We start from the raw sequence: 18,604 nt of genomic DNA on the forward strand, positions 1-18,604 counted from the left end.
GTTCACATTTTGTCACACAGAATCCCTTATTTAAGTATCAAAATGTCATAAAATTTGATGTTTTGTCACTTCATTGAGATATTTTTAATGAGGGGCAAGAGTGATAGTACAGCACATAGGGCACTTGCCTTGCGTGCAGTCGACCTGAATTCGATCCCAGCATCCCATATGGTCCCCCAGGTCCCCCAGGAATGATCCCTGAGGGCAGAGCCAGGAGTAAGCCCTGAACACCACTGGGTGTGGCCAGCTATGATTTATACCATCAGCAGCAGTTTTATATACATTAGCCTTGCCTCATTACTGCAAATGAAAACACAATGCAAAAGTAATTATGAAGTCCTTCCTTCTGGGGAAGCTCTTCTAAAACAAAGATCTCCTCCAGCTAAGAGGTCCACTCAAGGGCATGTTTCTCCTTTCCTTAGTCCATATACATCTAAATAGTCCTCTTAGATTTACTTCTTAATAATCTTTCTAGTCATTTTGTGTGGACACAGTAAGAGATATATTAAGCTTATAAGGTGTCTCTCCTGAGGACATCTCACTATAGTCCCAAACTACAGTCCTCAGGCCAGATTAGTCCTTCTTAATCCTAGTAGGGTCCTTGTCCAGTCACTTTTCTTTGAGTTGTGACAGAATTTGTCCATGACCATGCTCTTAACTTATTATAAGTTTTGTGGTACTTGGCCAGTCCTATATCAATACCAGTGTAGCTTACAGTTTGTCCTGGGTCCATTCAGTCCCTTCGTTGGGACCCTGCTTTTGGGATGCTAGGAACTAAGGGCATCTGAGGCTTATGTCGAGTAAATATGACAGATGCCCAGGAGTAAATATTATTCAGAGTCAATTACCTCCCAAGTTACAAAAGCATAGCATGAACTGTCTTCCTGTGTCTATACAAAAAGGATATTGTGCAAAATAAACCGTGCAAAGGACATAAGGGAAAGAGAAAAGCAATATTTCACATACAAATACAAAATCCAGAGTCCTTAGAAGGACCTGACCTTAAAAGTCACAGGGTCTGATTTGGGGATATAGGTGATTAACAGACAAGGGAAGCAGCACACAGAGAAGTTAAAGATAAACACAGAGGAATGGGAATGCCTCAAGAGCACTGTGATGGGTGTAACCCAATAAACCTAAGCTCCGTGCAGCCAGGGAGGGAGGGAGGGAGGAAGGAAGGAAGGAAGGAAGGAAGGAAGGAAGGAAGGAAGGAAGGAAGGAAGGAAGGAAGGAAGGAAGGAAGGAAGGAAAGAAGGAAGGAAGAAGCAACTGCTAAAAGTAACCTCAGAGCACAGAGCCAGGAGTCACCCCTAAGCATCACTAGTTATGGTCCAAAAACCAAAAGAAAGAAAAACATTAAATCATTCAAATATAAATTTTCCTCTTACCTTCTGGTTAACGACAACAAATCCTTTATTGGAATGACCACAGACTTTTTCTTTCAGATCCACTATTTTTTGTACTCTATCTTCAATGAATTTCCTTTCTGCTCTTACCAGTTTTTCTTTCTCTTGTGCAGTCTTATAAAAGAAACCAGAGCTCACTTCTCTAAAAGATTAATTATAAGATAATTATAAGGAAAAAAAGCTAATAAAGGGGAGTGCAGGGAAGGAGGATGGATGAAATAGAGTTTACACTAAACATTTAAGAGAGAAGAAAAAGGTTTAAAAATGTTTTAGAAAACAAGTTTCGGAATGAGTATGGCTCCATGGCAGTGCACATGCTTCACACATGTGAGACCTGGGACCAATCCCTGGTACAAAAGAAAAGGAGGGGACAATTTTAAAAGTTATAAAAAAGGCTAGAGAGTTAACCCATGTGTGAACTTCTGAATCCAATCCCCAACACCAACATGTCTCTCCCCTCCCCCCCCCAGTTTCAGCAGTGCTAGGTATGACCTTTAGAAGAAAACTTAAAGTTAAAGTTGGGAATGTGGCTCAAAGAGCTGGAGCACATATTCTGATGCCAGAACCCCAGGTCTGATCCCTGGCACGGCAGGGTTCCAGGGGATATTCTCCAGGACTGTTGAGTTTGACCTCAAATCAAATAAAAATGGGTAAAACTTACATTTTTCAAAAGCTGTAAGAATAACTGACATGCTTACGTTTTTTCATATTCTAGTGAAACATTGCAAGTAAGAATATATGCATCTTCTACTCGCTTCTTCATATCTGGATGGCGGGCACCATGATCCAAAACTAATCCTCTGATCAACCTATTAAAGATACATAAAGTTGTCTCCTTTAAATACACACTCTAGAGCCAGAGCAAAAGTACAGCAGGGAGGGTATCTGCCTTGTAAGCGGCCCATCCCCCATCACCCCATAAGGACCCTCAAGTAACCCCTGAGCATTGCTGGATGTGACCTAAAAAGAAAAAATAATAAATAAATAAATGCACACTATAACATTTGGTACTAATTTAAACTTAAACTCTGAAAGTGGTGGCAGAGGGGCCAGAAGATAATACAGCAAACCCAAGAATTGATCTGGGTTCAATCCCTGATACCACACAGTCCTCCAAGCATCAGGCACAGCCCTGACACCCCTGAGCAGTGTGGGTCATGTCCCTGGAAGCTTCTGGGTACCACCAGGGTGGTCCCTGTGTCCCTAGCACCACAGGACCCAAGCAGCATCACCTCCTCAGACTCCCATGATAAGCTACCGGCCCAGCTGCTGAGAATCGCCGGGAGGAGTTCCAGCTGTCCTGAGCACCACTTGGAGGTTCAAAATTTCTTTTTTTTTTATTAGTTTATTTTTAATTAGAGAGTCATCGTGAGGGTACAGTTACAGATCCATACATCTTTGTGCTCATGTTTCCCCCATACAAAGTTCGATAACCCATCCCTTCACCAGTGCCCATTCTCCACCACCAGTAAACCCAACATCCCTCCCCCACTCCCCAGTCCCGTCTCCCCCCACCCCACCCTGCCACTATGGCAGGGAATTCCCTCTTGTTCTCTCTCTCTGATTAGGTGTTGTGGTTTGCAATAAAGGTGTTGAGTGGCCATTGTGTTCAGTCTCTAGTCTGTATTCGGCCCGCATCACCCTTCCCCCACATGACCTCCAACCACATTTTACTTGGTGGTCCCTTCCCTGAGTTACCCAGAATGAGAGACAAGCCTCCAAGCCATGGAAACAATCTCCTGGTACTTATTTCTACTATTCTTGGGCATTAGTCTTATAGTCTATTATTCTATATTCCACAGATGAGTGCAATCTTTCTATGTCTGTCTCTCTCTTTCTGACTCATTTCACTTAGCATGATACTTTCCATGTTGATCCACTTATATGCAAACGTCATGAGGAGGTTCAAAATTTCTTAAAAATTGTAACAGAACTGCCAGAGTGCATGCTGTACATTCTTCATAGCCATTTTAGTTTGTTTTCATTTTTCAGCTACATCCAGCAGTGCTCAGGGCTTACTCCTGGCTTTGTGCTCCATGACCACTCAAGGCAGGGCTTAGGGGACCATATGGGGTTCCGGGCATCAGACCTGGGTCAGCTGCTGCAAGGCACCTGCCCTATTGCTATACTATTGCTGTACTATTGCTCTGGCCCTTAGTACCAATTTTAAACCTAACACTAAATTAGTAAAATTAAGAAAGAGAATCTACTTTAATACAGTTAACATAAAATCACACATTAAAAAGATCATCTAAAATTATTTCTTAAACGATGCGGTTCAAACATGACACAGTTTCTCAAGTGATAAAAAAAAATACAGTGAGTTTCTTAGGGAACATTTGTTCAAAATAATTAAATGCAACTAAAAATTGCAAACTTAAATGCCCAACCATAAGCCATATCTCAGCGTATGATTACCCAAATATTTTATTAGGAAAAAACCATGTAACAATGTGGAAAATATCTACATGAGGCAACTGATAAGCACAGAATGACAAGCTACACAAAGAGTATGATGATAACACTTTTTCTAAATAAAAAGTACTGTGGCATTGAAATAGAAGGATGGAAGGAACCTAAGAATGGGGTTATGCTGAATGACAAAAATATAAACTACCAGTGAGGAAGGAAGGGGAGATAATTGTCCCCTGGTTTCTAATTGTTCCCTCAGGATTAAACATTTTTTAATGCTTTTAAAATTTTACTTTTTCCCAGTTAAAGAATATCTCCATGGGGGCCCAAGAGATAAGCAGTTAAGTTGCTTGCCTTGCATGCAGCTGACCCTTATTTGATCCCCAGCACCACATGGTCCCCTGAGAATTGCTGGGTGCAGCCTTGGAGACCATGAGCACCACTGAGGTGACCCTCAGCATCACAGGGCCTGAGCAGCACCGAATCCTTGAACCCTCACATTGAACCACCAGTGCAGCTGGACAAGAATCCACAGGGGGTAGCCTCCCGGCCTCAAAATAAAACGACAACAACAAAACTTCCATTTAAAAATATTTTACTACCAAGATTTGCTTCATAGTAAATAATCACCCCCAGAGATGGTGAGTGCGGGGTCATTCCCAGAGGGGCTCGCAGGAACATGTAGTGCCAGGGACCGAACCAGGGGTTCTGGCGTGCAAGGCATGGACTCCAGACCTTTGAGCCACGTCACGAGCCCCAGGGAATTTTGTTTTTGTTGTTGTATTCTTTGAGCCACACCCAGCGATGCTCAGAGCTTACTCTTGGCTCAGCACTCCGGGGGACAATATGGGATGCCAGGGATGGACCCCAGGGAGGCTACGTGCAAGGCAAATGTCTTCTCTGCTGTGCTATTGCTCCAGCCCCAGGGAAATACATTTTAAATGTTAATTATAAGGAAGATTTCAAAATTTAAATTTAACTAGATTACTCCAGCTCTAACTGAATGAGAAGACACTTGAGAGAAAATAACAAACCGTTGTTCAAAATTCCTCACTCTTCAAGTCTCTTTATTCATAGCAAATGACCCTGCTTTTAGCAGAAAACAGAAACACTGGACCAGGAATATGACTTGGCAGGAGAGCACACATTTCAGATGTCTGAGGCCCTGGGTTCAATTCCAAGTACCACATAAAAAATTTAAATACGATCCATTTTGGGGGGCTGGAGCGATAGTACAGCAGGTAGGGCATTTGCCTTGCATGTGGCCAACCTGGGTTCGATTCCCAGCATCCCATATGGACCCCTGAGCACCGCCAGGAGTGATTTCTGAGTGCAAAGCCAGGAGTAACCCCTGAGCATCACCGGGTGTGACCCAAAAAGCAAAATATATATATATATGATCAATTTTTTAAAAAATTAATGCCATCCCATTACTTCCTCTGTCCACCCAGCTGCCCTGAACTCTGGGTATCCTATTACTAGGAAAGAACTGAACACTTTCCTCAAAAAAAGTCAAGGCTTCCACTTTGTACTATATCCCCTTTCCTCTCCGGAAACTTCCAACTCCCCATCAATTCTTCCTGCCTAGGAAGCCTTCTCCTCAAAGTTTCTGTAGTAATTCCCAACATCAGAGCAAAGGAATCCTTCCTTCACCCCCATTCCCTGATTCTGCACTTCCAGGTACTGCCCATTTCTCTGCTCTTCTTTATTTAGGGCTAAACACTTCAAAGTTATTTATACTTACAGCCTCACTTCTGCCTGAACCATACTCTTTAAAACCACCAGAAAGCTAAGTGTCTTCAGAACCTAACAGTCAGTTCTCAGTGCAAACATTTTTCTCAGGGGCTGGAGCGATAGCACAGCGGGGAGGGCGTTTGCCTTGCACGCAGCCGACCCGGGTTCTACTCCCAGCATCCCATATGGTCCCCTGAGCACAGCCAGGGATAATTCCTGAGTGCAGAGCCAGGAGTAACCCCTGTGTATCGCTGGTGTGACCCAAAAAGAAAAAAAAAATTCTCAGTTTTTCTCAACATTTGCACATGGCTATCACAGTTTGATTTCTGGCACCATAGATGATCCCCTGAGCCCCACCAGGAGTGATCCCTGCGTGCAGAGCCAGGAGAAAGCCCCGAGTGCAGCCTGGTATGGCTCCAGACCCAGGGAAAACAAACAACAACAACAACAAAACATTTTTCTCAAATGTCACAACTGATTTTTCCCCCTCCTTCTTGAAACACTTTCTTCTCATAGTTTCTGTGACTCTGCTGTCTCTTGACATCCCTCCTTTCACACCAACCACTCCTTCTCTGTCTCCTTTCTTACCATTCCTCCTCATAACTCCTAAACATTAGGGTCTCCCTGGGAGAAGTACAAATGCCAGATGACCCCACTTATGTGATAAATATAAAGAAACAGAGCAAAGAAATTATGATGAAACCAATTCTTGGACTCCAACAGAACTGAGGTTAGCAGACAAAGGGGAGGAGTTAGGAGGAATGGGGTGGGCAAAATGTAACACAGGGACAATGGTGGAAAGTTTTGGTGGTACTTTGGTGATACCTTAACTTTATAGCCCCAAAGAGCATAAACATTAACACTACTGTAAACCATATTATCTCAATAATGGTAAGATCAAATAGAAATTGAATCCCCAAGCTCATCATAGCAGCAAATGTAAATCCTCTGTACAAAAAGGCACCCCCATCTTAGGTATTAAGTTATTTCTAGAAATTCTTTATTCAAACCCAATGAATAGCTCATTAGGAAACAAATAATTGTGAATAAGAACCAGGAAAATACAATAAACATCAAAATTAGACAAGTCAGAATTTTACATATTGTAACTATCACACAATGTATGTTCAAAGTAGTTAAAAGGAGTGGGCAAGGGTATGGCCCAAGTGGTAAAGCACTTGCTTTGGACACCCAAGTGTACAAGGCCTGAGTTCAGACCCTGGCACCATGTGGACCCAACGCAACACTGCCAGGCACAGCCCTGGTGACCCTCAGAACACTGCAGGTGGTGAGGCTGGGGCCACTGCACTACCACAAGACAGACAAAAAATATATTAGAAAGAACAGGAAAATTCGGACTAAAAAGTGACGGGTCCAGGATCGAGGCTCCAGTGGTAGAGAGCAGGCCTTGCATGTTTGAGGTCCAGGCTCTCCGTGACCCCAAGCATTGCAGAGCGTGACCTTGGTATCCCCAGGACCGCTGGGTGCTGTCCCCAACAACAATAAAAAGATTGAAGAGCCAGAGTGATAGTCCAATGGGTTGGGCATTTGCCTTGCATGCCACCTACCCAGGTTCCATCCCTGGCCCCCCATATGGTCCCTTGAGCCCTCCAGGAGGGATTTCTGAGTGCAGAGCCAGGAGTATGCCCTGAGCACTGCCAGATGTGGCCCAGAACAAGACAAAACAAAATTTGAAATAGAAAGTGGGATCTTAAAAAAGAACTAAATACAACCGCTTTTGCTCTTGTTCTTTTTGTTTTTGTTCTCTGGCCACACCTGGCAGTTCTTAGAGGTTACTCCTGACAATGCTTGGGAGACAATGGTCAAACTGGGGCCTCCTGCATGCAAAGCATGCACTCAGCTCTATACCACTGAGTGTTGCCCAAAAATAAGAAAGAAAAAAAAGAAGAAAAAGAAATTGTTCTTTATTACCTGCATCAAAAAGAGTTACTGGCTCATGATAAGCACCCAATTAGTATTTGTAAAATTAACTGACTGATATTGAATAAAATTAACGAAATTCATGAGAATTCATTAAAGAATATATGGTGATAATAGCTAGACTCTGAGTATCGTCAAAGTTCTTGTGATTTACTTTGTATCTGTTTCTGACTTGTGCTTCATCTCCATGATCTCTACCATGAAGAGATCAATAGGATAACCTGGTCTTCTAATAGCCAAAACAGAATCCACAACAGCCTGAAAGAGAAGTGAAATGAAACAGTCAATGACTTGGTCTACTGAAAGAAACCACCAGCCCAACTAATCTACCTAAACTCCAGGCTCCAAGATACAAGGGAAGGCCTCAGAGTATTGCTTTGTTGGTCACTAACAATCAATGCCAAATGACGTGATAGAGTCTAGAAAAAGGTCAGGATCATCATGCTTACACACTTATTGGACAGCTATGGAAAATAATATATTTGTGATCTTAAAACATGACCTTAAGGAGGCTGGAGAGATAGTAGGGCACTTGCCTTGCACACAGCCAAAGCAGGTTCAATTTCCAGCACCACATATTGCCCCCCCCCCCAGCCCACCAGGAAAGATTCCTGAGCAGAGTCGGGGCAATCCCTAAGCACTGCCAAGCGTGGCAAAAAACAAACAAACAAAAAAATATATATAATATCTCTTTATAATAGGTAATGAGTAATAAAGTTAGGACTAAAACTCAGGTCTCTTTAACTGGCATGTCACTGCTCCTTCTACTATACCAACAGTACTCAAACTTTTCTACCAAAGTACAACTTAGGGGCTGGAGCGATAGGACAGCAGGTAGGGAATTTGCCTTGCACAGGGCTGACCTGGTTCCAATTCCCAGCATCCCAAGTAGTCCCCCAAGCACTGTTAGAAATAATTCCTCAGTGCGGAGCCATGAGAAATCCCTAAGCACTGTTGGGTGTGGTCCAAAAGAACGTGTAGTCTAAAGGAAGAGCTCAAATTTGCTGAGCATAACAATGTGAAATTTTTTAATATATTGGTTTTGGGGTCATATGCAGCAATGTTCCTAGGGCTATTCCTGGACTACTCATAGGACAATCCTGGCAGTGGTTGGGGTATCCTATATGGTACCAGGGATTAAACCAGGCTGGCCACATGCAAGGCAAGCACCTTACCGTCTACCTGCATACAATCTCTTTGACCCCAATTTCTAAATCTTGCATTTTATCAAAAAAAAAATTCCGTGTCATATTATAACATAGACATGTTTGTTTTAATGTAAAAATAATGTCTTCCCCTAATAAGGTAGAACTGACATCACAGAAAGATATGGGTCATCTCTACTATTACACATTCCCAAGGATATGCAATTTGAGCAACACAGAATAACACACAGTACTGCTTAGCTCAGAAATAAAGAAAACTGACTGAAGAAGTGCTATATTATAGCCATCCTAAAATACAAATAGAGCAAAAACATTTTTTTAATCTGTACCTTAGAAAGTTTACCTGGTGTAACATATTTCGTTTTGGAGCATAATAGAGACTAATAACAAAAATCACTGAGTGAGTGAGAATATCAGTGTTTCTATAACTCTAAGAGAACGGAGGGCTGGAGTGATAGTACAGTGGGGAGGATGTTTGCTTTGCATGCAGCCAACCTGGGTTCGATCCCTGGCATCCTATATGGTCTCCTGAGCACTGCCAGGAGTCACTCCTGAGTGCAGAGCCAGGAGTAGCCCCTGAGCATTGCCAGGTGTGACCCTAAGAGCCAAAAGAAAAATTAATAAAAAGATAATGATGGGAGCCTAATTGGGCAGCATGAAGAGTCTAGGTACTTGATACATGTATCCAACAGTGAAAAATATACCTAAGTTATTTTTTGCTTATTTGTTTTGGGGTCACACCCTGCAATGCACCCCCATGCAGTGCCAAAACAGAACGCAGGCATCCCCCATGCAAAGCTAGCTCTCAGCCCTCTGAGCTCTCGCTCTAGTCCCACACCTAAGTCTTCACAGACTCAGCTCAGCAAATAATTGTCTAATCAACATAAATCCAATTTCTCACGGACATTTCCCTATTGTTAAGGAGAATTAACCTGAAACAAGCCAGGTATTCCTGCTCATTGGTATTTGTGTTTCTCAAAGTCAATTAGCAGGATAGCATTCTGATTTATATGCTATTGTCTTGTGAATTTGGTTTTATGAAGCCATCACCATTCTTGACCAATATATGAAAAGTTCCAAACAATGGCAAAACCAGGGAGCAATATCATACTACAGTTCATCTGATAAAAACCTTCCCTTGTCCTTATAAAGATTCTATCTGTAGGTGTTAACAGAGCAATTATGCATTTCTAGATGTGAATATTATCTATCAGATAAACCAGGCTTCATTGAAATGGTAATTGTGAGGCCAGAGAGTTGTACAGGGAATAAGGTGTTTGCCACCCTATGATAAATTATACATACCCTTGTATGATAAATTATACATGGTGTTCTGAGCATTCAAAATAGTAATGTGTGTATAACAATAAGTGCTCATCGGCCAAACTTCATTTTATATTCAAAATTATAGGAAAACATAGGAAAAAGAAGAGTACTACAAGTCAAGCAATAATTTGCTCTCTAAATGCAAAAGTTTAATTACCTACCTCTGTTAACACATCAGCCAGTTCAGCATGAACTTTAGTTCGTAGTGATGTTCTAGCCACATCTAAAAGGATCTCTCTTTTCATCTCTTTGTTAATTTTAACTTCTTCCAAAACTTCGAGTGCTTTAACCTTTGCAGCTTCAAATCCTTCCGTTATTATTCTAGGATGCAGGCCCTATTACATCAGGATAAAGCTATAAATCATGGGTTGGGGTGACAGCTCAAAGGGCTAGAACTTGCCCTTGCCCAGCCTTTGCTGTGGGAGGCCCTGGCACTGCTGAACTCCAAAGTTCCACCAGGAATGAGCCCTGAGCACCAAGCTGGGAGTGACCCAGAAACAGCTGATAGTTCTTACACACATACCAGGGTGTGTGTTCCTTCTGTCTGGACTTCCCCTTACCCCTCACTTTCATCTCAATCACTCCTCCTCCTAAATATTTATACCAAGCCTTATGTCCTCCTAAACGTTCTTTCTGACTTCCTTGGACCAGCTCTGAACCTCCTTTCACCCTCAATGTTCTAACAGATCCCGGGCCTATCTCTATCACTGTGTCACCGCAGTTTCCAATGTATGCCAGTGTCTGTCATCACCACCTCCTTCCTGAAGATCTATCTCCCTGCAATTTTTTTTATCTGACTCTTCCTCAAGACTTCAGAGGAAGTTGGCCCTACTCCTAGCTCAGGTGGAAAAATCCTGATTTAACTGAGTCAACTATAAAAACTGTTTCTGGCTTTGGATGGACTGAAGACCAAAGCTGGTCGTATATGGGGTTGGAGTGATAGCACAGCAGGTAGGGCGTTTTTTTGCCTTGCACACGGCCGACCTGGATTCGATCCCCGGCATCCCACATGGTCCCCCAAGCACCGCCAGGAGTAATTCCTCTTTGCATGAACCAGGAGTAACCCCTGTGCATTTCCAGGTGTGACCCAAAAAAGCAAATATATATACATATATATGTGTGTGTATATACGTATATATAAAGGACTTATATCTCGGGATTTGGCAAATGCCTTTCTCTCATCCTTTCCTGCAGAGTCTGGATTTCCTTTTGACAGTCTATCATTCAGGATGAAAACAAACCTTCCAGATGAAACAATACTATAAGTAGAAGAGCTATAAAACAAAGGACTCAAGTACCTGATAACTGAATTTTTTCATGAACCCTGGAAGTCTCTCTTATCTCTTCCTTTATGGAAGGTAATATATTTATTGCTTAAGTGAATTTTAGCCATGTGTCTATTGTTAACAGCCCAAAGCATACTGAGATAAGTTGCAGGTAATGAATTTATAGGCAACTTCCCATACTAAACAAAGCACAGGAAAAAAAATTTTAGCATTCTGACCAGGTAATGCTTTGCTAAAACGGTCTTTGATCAAATGGTGGGAAAATTCAAAGAATGAGAGAAGCCAGGTGAGTGATGCCCAAGAAATTGAATAAAGGTGCAGAGGTAGAAGTGTGTGCAATGACTGCAGAGGCTAGTGAAGCAAGAATTCCAGCAACGACTATTTATAAAGAATGTAAAATGAGGGGCTGGAGTGATAGCACAGTGGGTAGGGCGTTTGCCTTGCACGCGGCCGACCCGGGTTCGAATCCCAGCATCCCATAGGGTCCCCTGAGCACCACCAGGGATAATTCCTGAGTGCATGAGCCAGGAATGACCCCTGTGAATTGCCGGGTGTGACCCAAAAAAGCAAAATAAAAAAAAACGTAAAATGAGAAAGGTAGGTAAATTTGCAATATGGAACATATTTACTAAATCTTTTCCAATTGCTTTTTAGAGGTTGCTTGTTTCTGTTCGTAGGAGCACTACCCGGCCATGTTCAGGACTACTCCCAGCTCAGTGCTCAGGGAATACTGTAGGTAGTGCTCAGGGGCCATACTGCCTGAACTAAACCTGGGATTCTCACATTCAAAGCTGCAACCCTCTGAACCATCTCCCCAGACCCCAGTTGTTTTTTTGGTTTTTTATGTTCATTTGGTTTGGATTCTATATTTTTTCCTGGCCACATCCAGCAATGCTCAGGGATTACTCTTGCCTCTGTGCTCAAAGGTTATTCCTGGCAGGCCTCAGGTGGTATGGATCAGTCAGGTCAGTCCATTGCAAGGCAAGAGCCTTGACTGCTGAACTATCTCTCGTGTTTTTTGAAGGCACATAATTTGGAGGCTGCAGAGACAACACAGTTGTCCTGCATGCAGCCCACCTTGGTTTGATTTTCGAGCACCACATATGGTCACCTGACCACTGACACCGAAGCAGAGTCAGGAGTAGCTCTTGAAAGCCACTAGGCATGACCCAACTCTCTCGCAAAAAAAAAAAAAAAGAAATGTGTATTGTGATTTCAACTTTATCAATTACGTTTTCTTATGCCATTGCCCACTGGATTATGATTTTTATATATATTATTTTTTAAACAATATGCAACTCCAATAAAAAGCACTTATTTTGGAAAAAAAATAAATTAGTGGGTGGGATGTGGATAAGAAGCTTGCCTTGCATGCCGCTGACCTGGGTTCAATCCCCAGCATCCCAAATGTTTTCCCGAACACCACCAGGAGTGATTCCTCGGTGCAGAGACAGGAATACCCCCAAGCACCAGTAGGTGTGGCCCCAAAACAAAATTTTACAAAACCAAATTAGTATTTCCACTTATAAATGTCCAAATATATCTTAATGAAATTAACTTTTGCCCCCTTAAAATCACATCATTTTACTAGCAAAAAAATTCCTTCCAAATAAAGAGCAAAATGAATGTGAATTCTATGAAATCCCAAGAATACCTCAGAAATGTAAATATCAGCTTGTTTTAATAATTCTCCAATAATTAGAACATTCGAAGTAGTACCATCTCCTGTAATGTCATCCTGAGCTGTTGCTACTTTGGCTATCAAGGAAGCTGTTGGGTGCTGTATTTGCTGGGAAAAGTAAGGAACAGATTAAAGAGAGCAAGAATGAGATAAAGAAGTAGTCCACTGAAGACAAGATAACCTAAGGGTCAATCAGAAAAAGCAAGAAATGAAATAAGCATCATTCCACAAGTTCACATGTTTTATCAATCCTTTTAAATGTCAAGACCAAAATTTAAAAATTGAGAACTAATGAGGTTTGAACACCCTATAAGAGAGTTGTTGCTTCCAAATGCAATGACATTTCCAAAATAAGATTAAATCCTTCCATCTTAAAGATTAATATATTTACCAAAATCGCAGAGGAGTTTCTAGTTTTCCATGATTACAAAGACTGTAATGCAGTGTTAAAAGATATAATTTAGTAATGTCCCTGCAAAGATTTAAAAACAAATAAGGGCCAGAAGGGAGAGTAGAGTAGGTAAGGCACTTTTGTCTTGCATGCAGGTGACTTGGGTTTAATCCCCAGTATGGCATATAGTCCCCAAAATCAAAAGGAGGTGAAGGAGATGGAGGAGGAGGAGGAGAAAGAGAAGACAGGGGGAGGAGGAAGAGACAAAGGAGGAGGAGGAAGAGGAAGAAGAGGAAGAGGAGAAGGAAGAGAAGGAAAAAACAGGCCAAAAAATTTTGGTGAGAGTTAATCCACAAACCTTATCTCAATGACTATAATATTTAACTGGCAACCTTACATAAAGGTACAGTCTACAAGCATACTAAGTTTTTAGCAAAGGCTTATTAAAGTTTCGCTACTCAGTATCTGCTCACCATCTCATGAAGCAGCACATTTCCATCTTTGGTGAGTTTAATGTCACCTGCACCAGAAACAAGCCTGTTCCAAAAAAGTGATGTAGTTAACTTGCTATGACAAGAGTAAAGAGTAAGAGGGATGTTTGACAACCCCCTGTTTAGTGTTTAATTCTCCTCTACCCTGAATATAGGGTCCTGGGTTTGGAAAACCTCCAGGGGAAGATACCAGAGAAATTGCCAGAAAATTGCAAAGTCCATAGAATCACTTCTTCCCAAATGAACTGCTATAGCAATTTAATTCTAAATGGAACATCTAGAAGATTAAGGATAAGAGCAGTTGATAGGTTATAAACAGTTGTTTGGTAAAGAAGAATGACCTGAAGTCTATAAACCGTAAATGTATAAACTTCCTACAGGTTGTGGGTTTGGGGTTTTTTGTTTTTTTTTTTTTTTTTGGTGAAATACTACCATTTTTTCCTCTCCATTTTCCACTATCCATCATAATCTCTAGTCTGGCCTACCAAAGACTGCATTTTTGCATTTTGGCTTGAGTTTCTGAGGAACTTACATGGGATGAACTCATCTTTGGAAAGGGCCTTGGTTTGACTACAGGTAACTATTTGAAAAGAAATTCACCATGTAGGTATCTTTCATTATTTCTTTCTGTAGGTAGGGACAAAGGAATGAGGCTGCAGCAACAGTGCAGTGGGTGGGGCTCTTGCCTGGCATGTGGCTGCCAGGTTTCACTTCCAGCTTCCTATATGGTCCCTTGGCCAAGACCTGTCAGGAGTGATCCTTGAGCACCACAGGGTATGGCCCCAAAACAACAAAATAAAGAGGGAATGTATTATATAGTATGCTAAAACACACACACACACACACACACACACACACACACACACACACACACACCGTTTTGTATCTTCCACACTCCCATTTCTCTAAAAGGCAATTTGCCTCAGCTTCCCTGATCAAAATTCCCTGATCACATTCTCCACCAGCTTCAAGATAAAATTCAAACCGGTTTCCCAATATGGCTTAACGTCTATTTTTTCTCTTTATCAAATGAAATTGTGGAGACAAACCCCGTTGTTGTCCTCTTAATAAACGGTGTTTGCTTTTGTTTTTGTTAGATTGACAGGATTAGACTGGCTGGAGCAATAGCACAGTGGGTAGGGCATTTGCCTTGCACCCAGCCAGACCAGGTCAACCCGGTTGGATTCCTCCGTCCCTCTCAGAGAGCCCGGCAAGCTACAGAGAATACCTCCCCCGAAGGGCAGAGCCTGGCAAGCTACCCGTGGTGTATCGGATATGCCAAAAACAGTAACAAGAAGTCTCACAGTGGAGCCGTTACTGGTGCCCGCTGAAGCAGATGGATGAACAACCGGATGACAGTGACAGTGACATGATTGGACTTCCTCCCCCTTGAAGTTACTCTTTCTTGTAAGGCCTTCCTTCTAGAAAGGCCTTCTAGAAACTGCTGTCAGTGAATTTGACCTGCTTTTCAAGATTATCATGAGCACAAGCTCTGCAGTACAGTGCTAGACTTACATGCATGCAGAGGCCTTGGGTTTAACAGTTAAAAAAAAAAAGCATTATCTGATAAATCATCCTTTCCTTCTCCTGTCAGTAATTAGTTCCTTTTCTCGGTATAATCACAAGTGCCCGCTCTTCCCATAAATATTAATTTTGCTCCTCCGACTGTATCTCTATCTCTACTTGATAATCTTTTGTCCTCACTTGTCTCTTGCCTTCACTCTTGTAAAGGGAATGATCATACTAAGGAAATATATATATGCATATATATGGAAATATATATGCATATGTGCATATATATGGGAATATATATATGCACATATATGCATATATATATATGAAAAGAACAAGACCAAACCGCAGGCATAGAACGTTTGTGTAACTTGCTAAGGCACCCGCTAGGTTGGATTTGAACCCAGAGCTGCAGGCTCTGGGTACACAACAACACACTGCTCATCAAAAAAGAGAAAAAAAAAACCGAATTAAGGGCACTCGTGGTCCCAAAGAGCACTAGAATGAAATGGCCCATCTCTCTAAGGAAACCCTAAGTGGGTTTTCTAATTGCATGTGCAATCTTAAGGAAATGAGAGGCACCACGAACAGGGGGGGAAAGTGTCAGTTTCACTCTGGAGGCTCTTTCCCCGGCAGACTTTCCTCCTCCCGCACCTGGCTGGGAAGAGCCAGGGTAAACGCCGAGCCCGGGTGCGTCCACCTCGCTGCAGCCTCTTACAGAACTTCCGATCGCTGCGCAACCCGCCACCCCCAGCCCCCGACGCGGCGCCCTAACTGCCGCTCCAACCGCCGCCTCACATTTTCATGGTGCCCTTAGGCCCCAGGTTGGTGCGCAGCACATTCTGCAGCCCGCGGGCGGCGCAGATATTGACGGCCAGAGCCGCCTGCGCTCGGGCCACCTCCGCCTTGGAGTTTGCCGCTTTAATCGCAGCCATTGGCGTTACGGAGGCGAGAGGGGCCGAGCAGCCCCAGACAGCAGCGGCCTCGGCGTGCACGGAAAGTCCCGCGCCGCAGCCCCGCGCCCGATCCTCGGCCAATCCGCGCCGGGACGGGAAGTGATGTCATAGGACCGCGCCGGGGAGGCCGCGGGAGTCGCGGGCGGGTCGGGCCGCCAAGATGGCGTCGTCCGCCTCGGCTCGCCCTTCGGCGGGGAAGCGAGTGGTGAACCAGGACGAGCTGCGGCGGCTGATGAAGGAGAAGCAGCGTCTGAGCACCAACCGGAAGCAGATCGCGTCGCCTTTCGCCAAGTACAACCGCTTGGGGCAGCTGAGCTGCGCCCTGTGTAACGCCCCGGTCAAGAACGAGCTCCTGTGGCAGACGCACGTCCTGGGAAAGCAGCACCGAGAGAAGGTGGCCGAGCTGAAAGGGGCCAAGGAAGCCGCCCCGGCGGCCAAGAGGAAGTCGCCGGACGCCGAGCCCCGGGAGAGCAAAAGACCGAAGGCGTCCCCGGGACCCCAGCCGCAGCCCTCCACCTCCGCCCTCTCGGCCCCCTCGGACAGAGCCGGGAAGGAGAGAGCCAGCCTCGGTAAGCCTCCTTCAGGACTCGGCCTGCTCCCCGACTACGACGAGGAGGAGGAGGAGGAAGAGGCAAAGGAGAAGGGCGGAGAAGGGAAGAAGGGGGACGGGAGCAAGCTGCCCTCGGACGCGCCGGGCAAGGAGCACGCGCTCCCCTCCGCGGCGACGGGTACCCCGCCGGGCCCGTTCTCGGATGCCAATCCCGCCAAGGCCCTTGCCATCCCCCACTCGGGGTCCATTGAGAAAGCCGAGATCCACGAGCGGGTGGTGGAACGGCGGGAAAACACGGCGGAAGCGCTGCCGGAGGGCTTCTTTGACGACCCGGAGATCGACGCGCGGGTGCGCAAGGTCGACGCCCCCAAGGATCAGATGGACAAAGAGTGGGACGAGTTTCAGAAGGCCATGCGGCAGGTCAACACCATCTCCGAGGCCATCGTCGCCGAGGAGGATGAGGAGGGACGTCTGGACCGGCAGATTGGGGAGATCGACGAGCAGATCGAGTGTTACCGTCGGGTGGAGAAGCTGCGGAACCGGCAGGACGAAATCAAAAGCAGACTCAAGGAGGTCTTCACCATCAAGGAGCTGCAGAAGAAGGAAGAGGAGAATGTGGACAGCGACGACGAGGGAGAACTGCAGGACCTGCTGTCTCAGGACTGGAGGGTGAAAGGGGCTTTGTTATAGCAGCTTAGAGACCCCAGGCTCTAACCCTCCAGTTGTATGCAGAGTGTCTGATTCTACCGCTCACTCTTGCGTAGAGATTTGGTCACTTAAACAATGAACTTGAGAATTTCTGGAGATACTGCTTTGGAAACTTGAGTGTTAGGTGCTGAAAGGCCAACTTTTATTTACACACCTTTACTTGACATGTATAGTTTAGACTTGTGATTTGTGCAAGCTGTAAATATTGTACAAAGTTCAGTATAGATTTACTTAAGCACTTTTTTGAAATTTATAACAGGCTGGCGGACAAACTTTTGGTTGAATACAAAGTGTGCTATTTGAGATACATCTATGACTTTACTTTTATGAAACCCGTAAATTAAACCCAAGAGAATTCGGTTGTGGGGGAGGGATTGGTAATGGTGTTGTGGTATTTTTGTTATTTTTTTTTTTAAGAACACTTCTCAGTGATACAGTTTATTCTGAACTAATTAGTTCTCTAATTTAGGTTTTCTGTTTTAAAAACATGCTCATGACTCTACCAAACATGACCAATTCCTTAGCCCAGAGTTTCTCATAATTAAACCAGTGATGCTTAGATGCAAGCAAAGGTGAAAACCATCTCCAAAGCTTTTTCGAAAAAATGTACTTGAATCATTTTGTGGGCTTTTTTTTTTTAATGTGTGCCCAAGCCCTGCTATTAGAAAGATTTGATAAGTGGTGTGAGCCTGGGTGTCTTGTGTTTTTGAACACCTCTCGGTTTATTCTATTTATCTGCCAAAGTTGGAGTACTTCTGCCCTGAATCTGGAACTCATTATATTTTAACAAACTTTTTTCTTGCTTTCTTTGGGGCTGGAACAATAGCACAGCGGGGAGGGCGTTTGCCTTGCACGGGGCCGACCCGGGTTCAGTTCCCAGCATCCCATATGGTCCCCTGAGCACTGCCAGGGGTGATTCCTGAGTGCAGAGCCAGGAGTAACCCCTATGCATTGCCAGGTGTGACCCCCCCAAAAAAAAAAAAACATTTCTTTCCCTCTCTCTTTTTCTCTTTTTTTTGCTTGTTGTTTTTCTTTGGTGGGGGT

General features: G+C 43.9%; 2 protein-coding genes across 4 annotated transcripts in view; one reads left to right on the plus strand and one right to left on the minus strand.

The window, feature by feature from the left end:
- The window catches only part of CCT6B (chaperonin containing TCP1 subunit 6B), a 29,590-nt gene extending 13,309 nt beyond the window's left edge, over positions 1 to 16,281 (minus strand). Inside the window, exons 1-7 of one of the 3 annotated variants that reach the window (XM_004608574.2) lie at positions 16,145 to 16,281; positions 13,817 to 13,880; positions 12,926 to 13,060; positions 10,147 to 10,320; positions 7,648 to 7,751; positions 2,105 to 2,215; positions 1,389 to 1,548 (exon numbers count right to left, since the gene is read on the minus strand). In XM_004608574.2, coding sequence (XP_004608631.1) covers positions 1,389 to 1,548; positions 2,105 to 2,215; positions 7,648 to 7,751; positions 10,147 to 10,320; positions 12,926 to 13,060; positions 13,817 to 13,880; positions 16,145 to 16,281 — 885 coding nt within the window. The remainder of the gene's footprint in view (positions 1 to 1,388; positions 1,549 to 2,104; positions 2,216 to 7,647; positions 7,752 to 10,146; positions 10,321 to 12,925; positions 13,061 to 13,816; positions 13,881 to 16,144) is intronic. The other 2 variants (XM_004608575.2, XM_055132636.1) reach the window with 2 other exon arrangements.
- A 148-nt stretch (positions 16,282 to 16,429) lies between these two features.
- Positions 16,430 to 17,929, plus strand: ZNF830 (zinc finger protein 830). The gene has a single exon (XM_004608576.2). It carries the CDS (start codon positions 16,463 to 16,465, stop codon positions 17,540 to 17,542), a length of 1,080 nt encoding a protein of 359 aa, XP_004608633.2. The 5' UTR covers positions 16,430 to 16,462; the 3' UTR covers positions 17,543 to 17,929.
- The last annotated feature ends 675 nt before the right edge of the window (positions 17,930 to 18,604 follow it).

Source organism: Sorex araneus, chromosome 3 (assembly GCF_027595985.1).
Source record: "Sorex araneus isolate mSorAra2 chromosome 3, mSorAra2.pri, whole genome shotgun sequence".
NCBI lineage: Eukaryota > Metazoa > Chordata > Mammalia > Eulipotyphla > Soricidae > Sorex > Sorex araneus.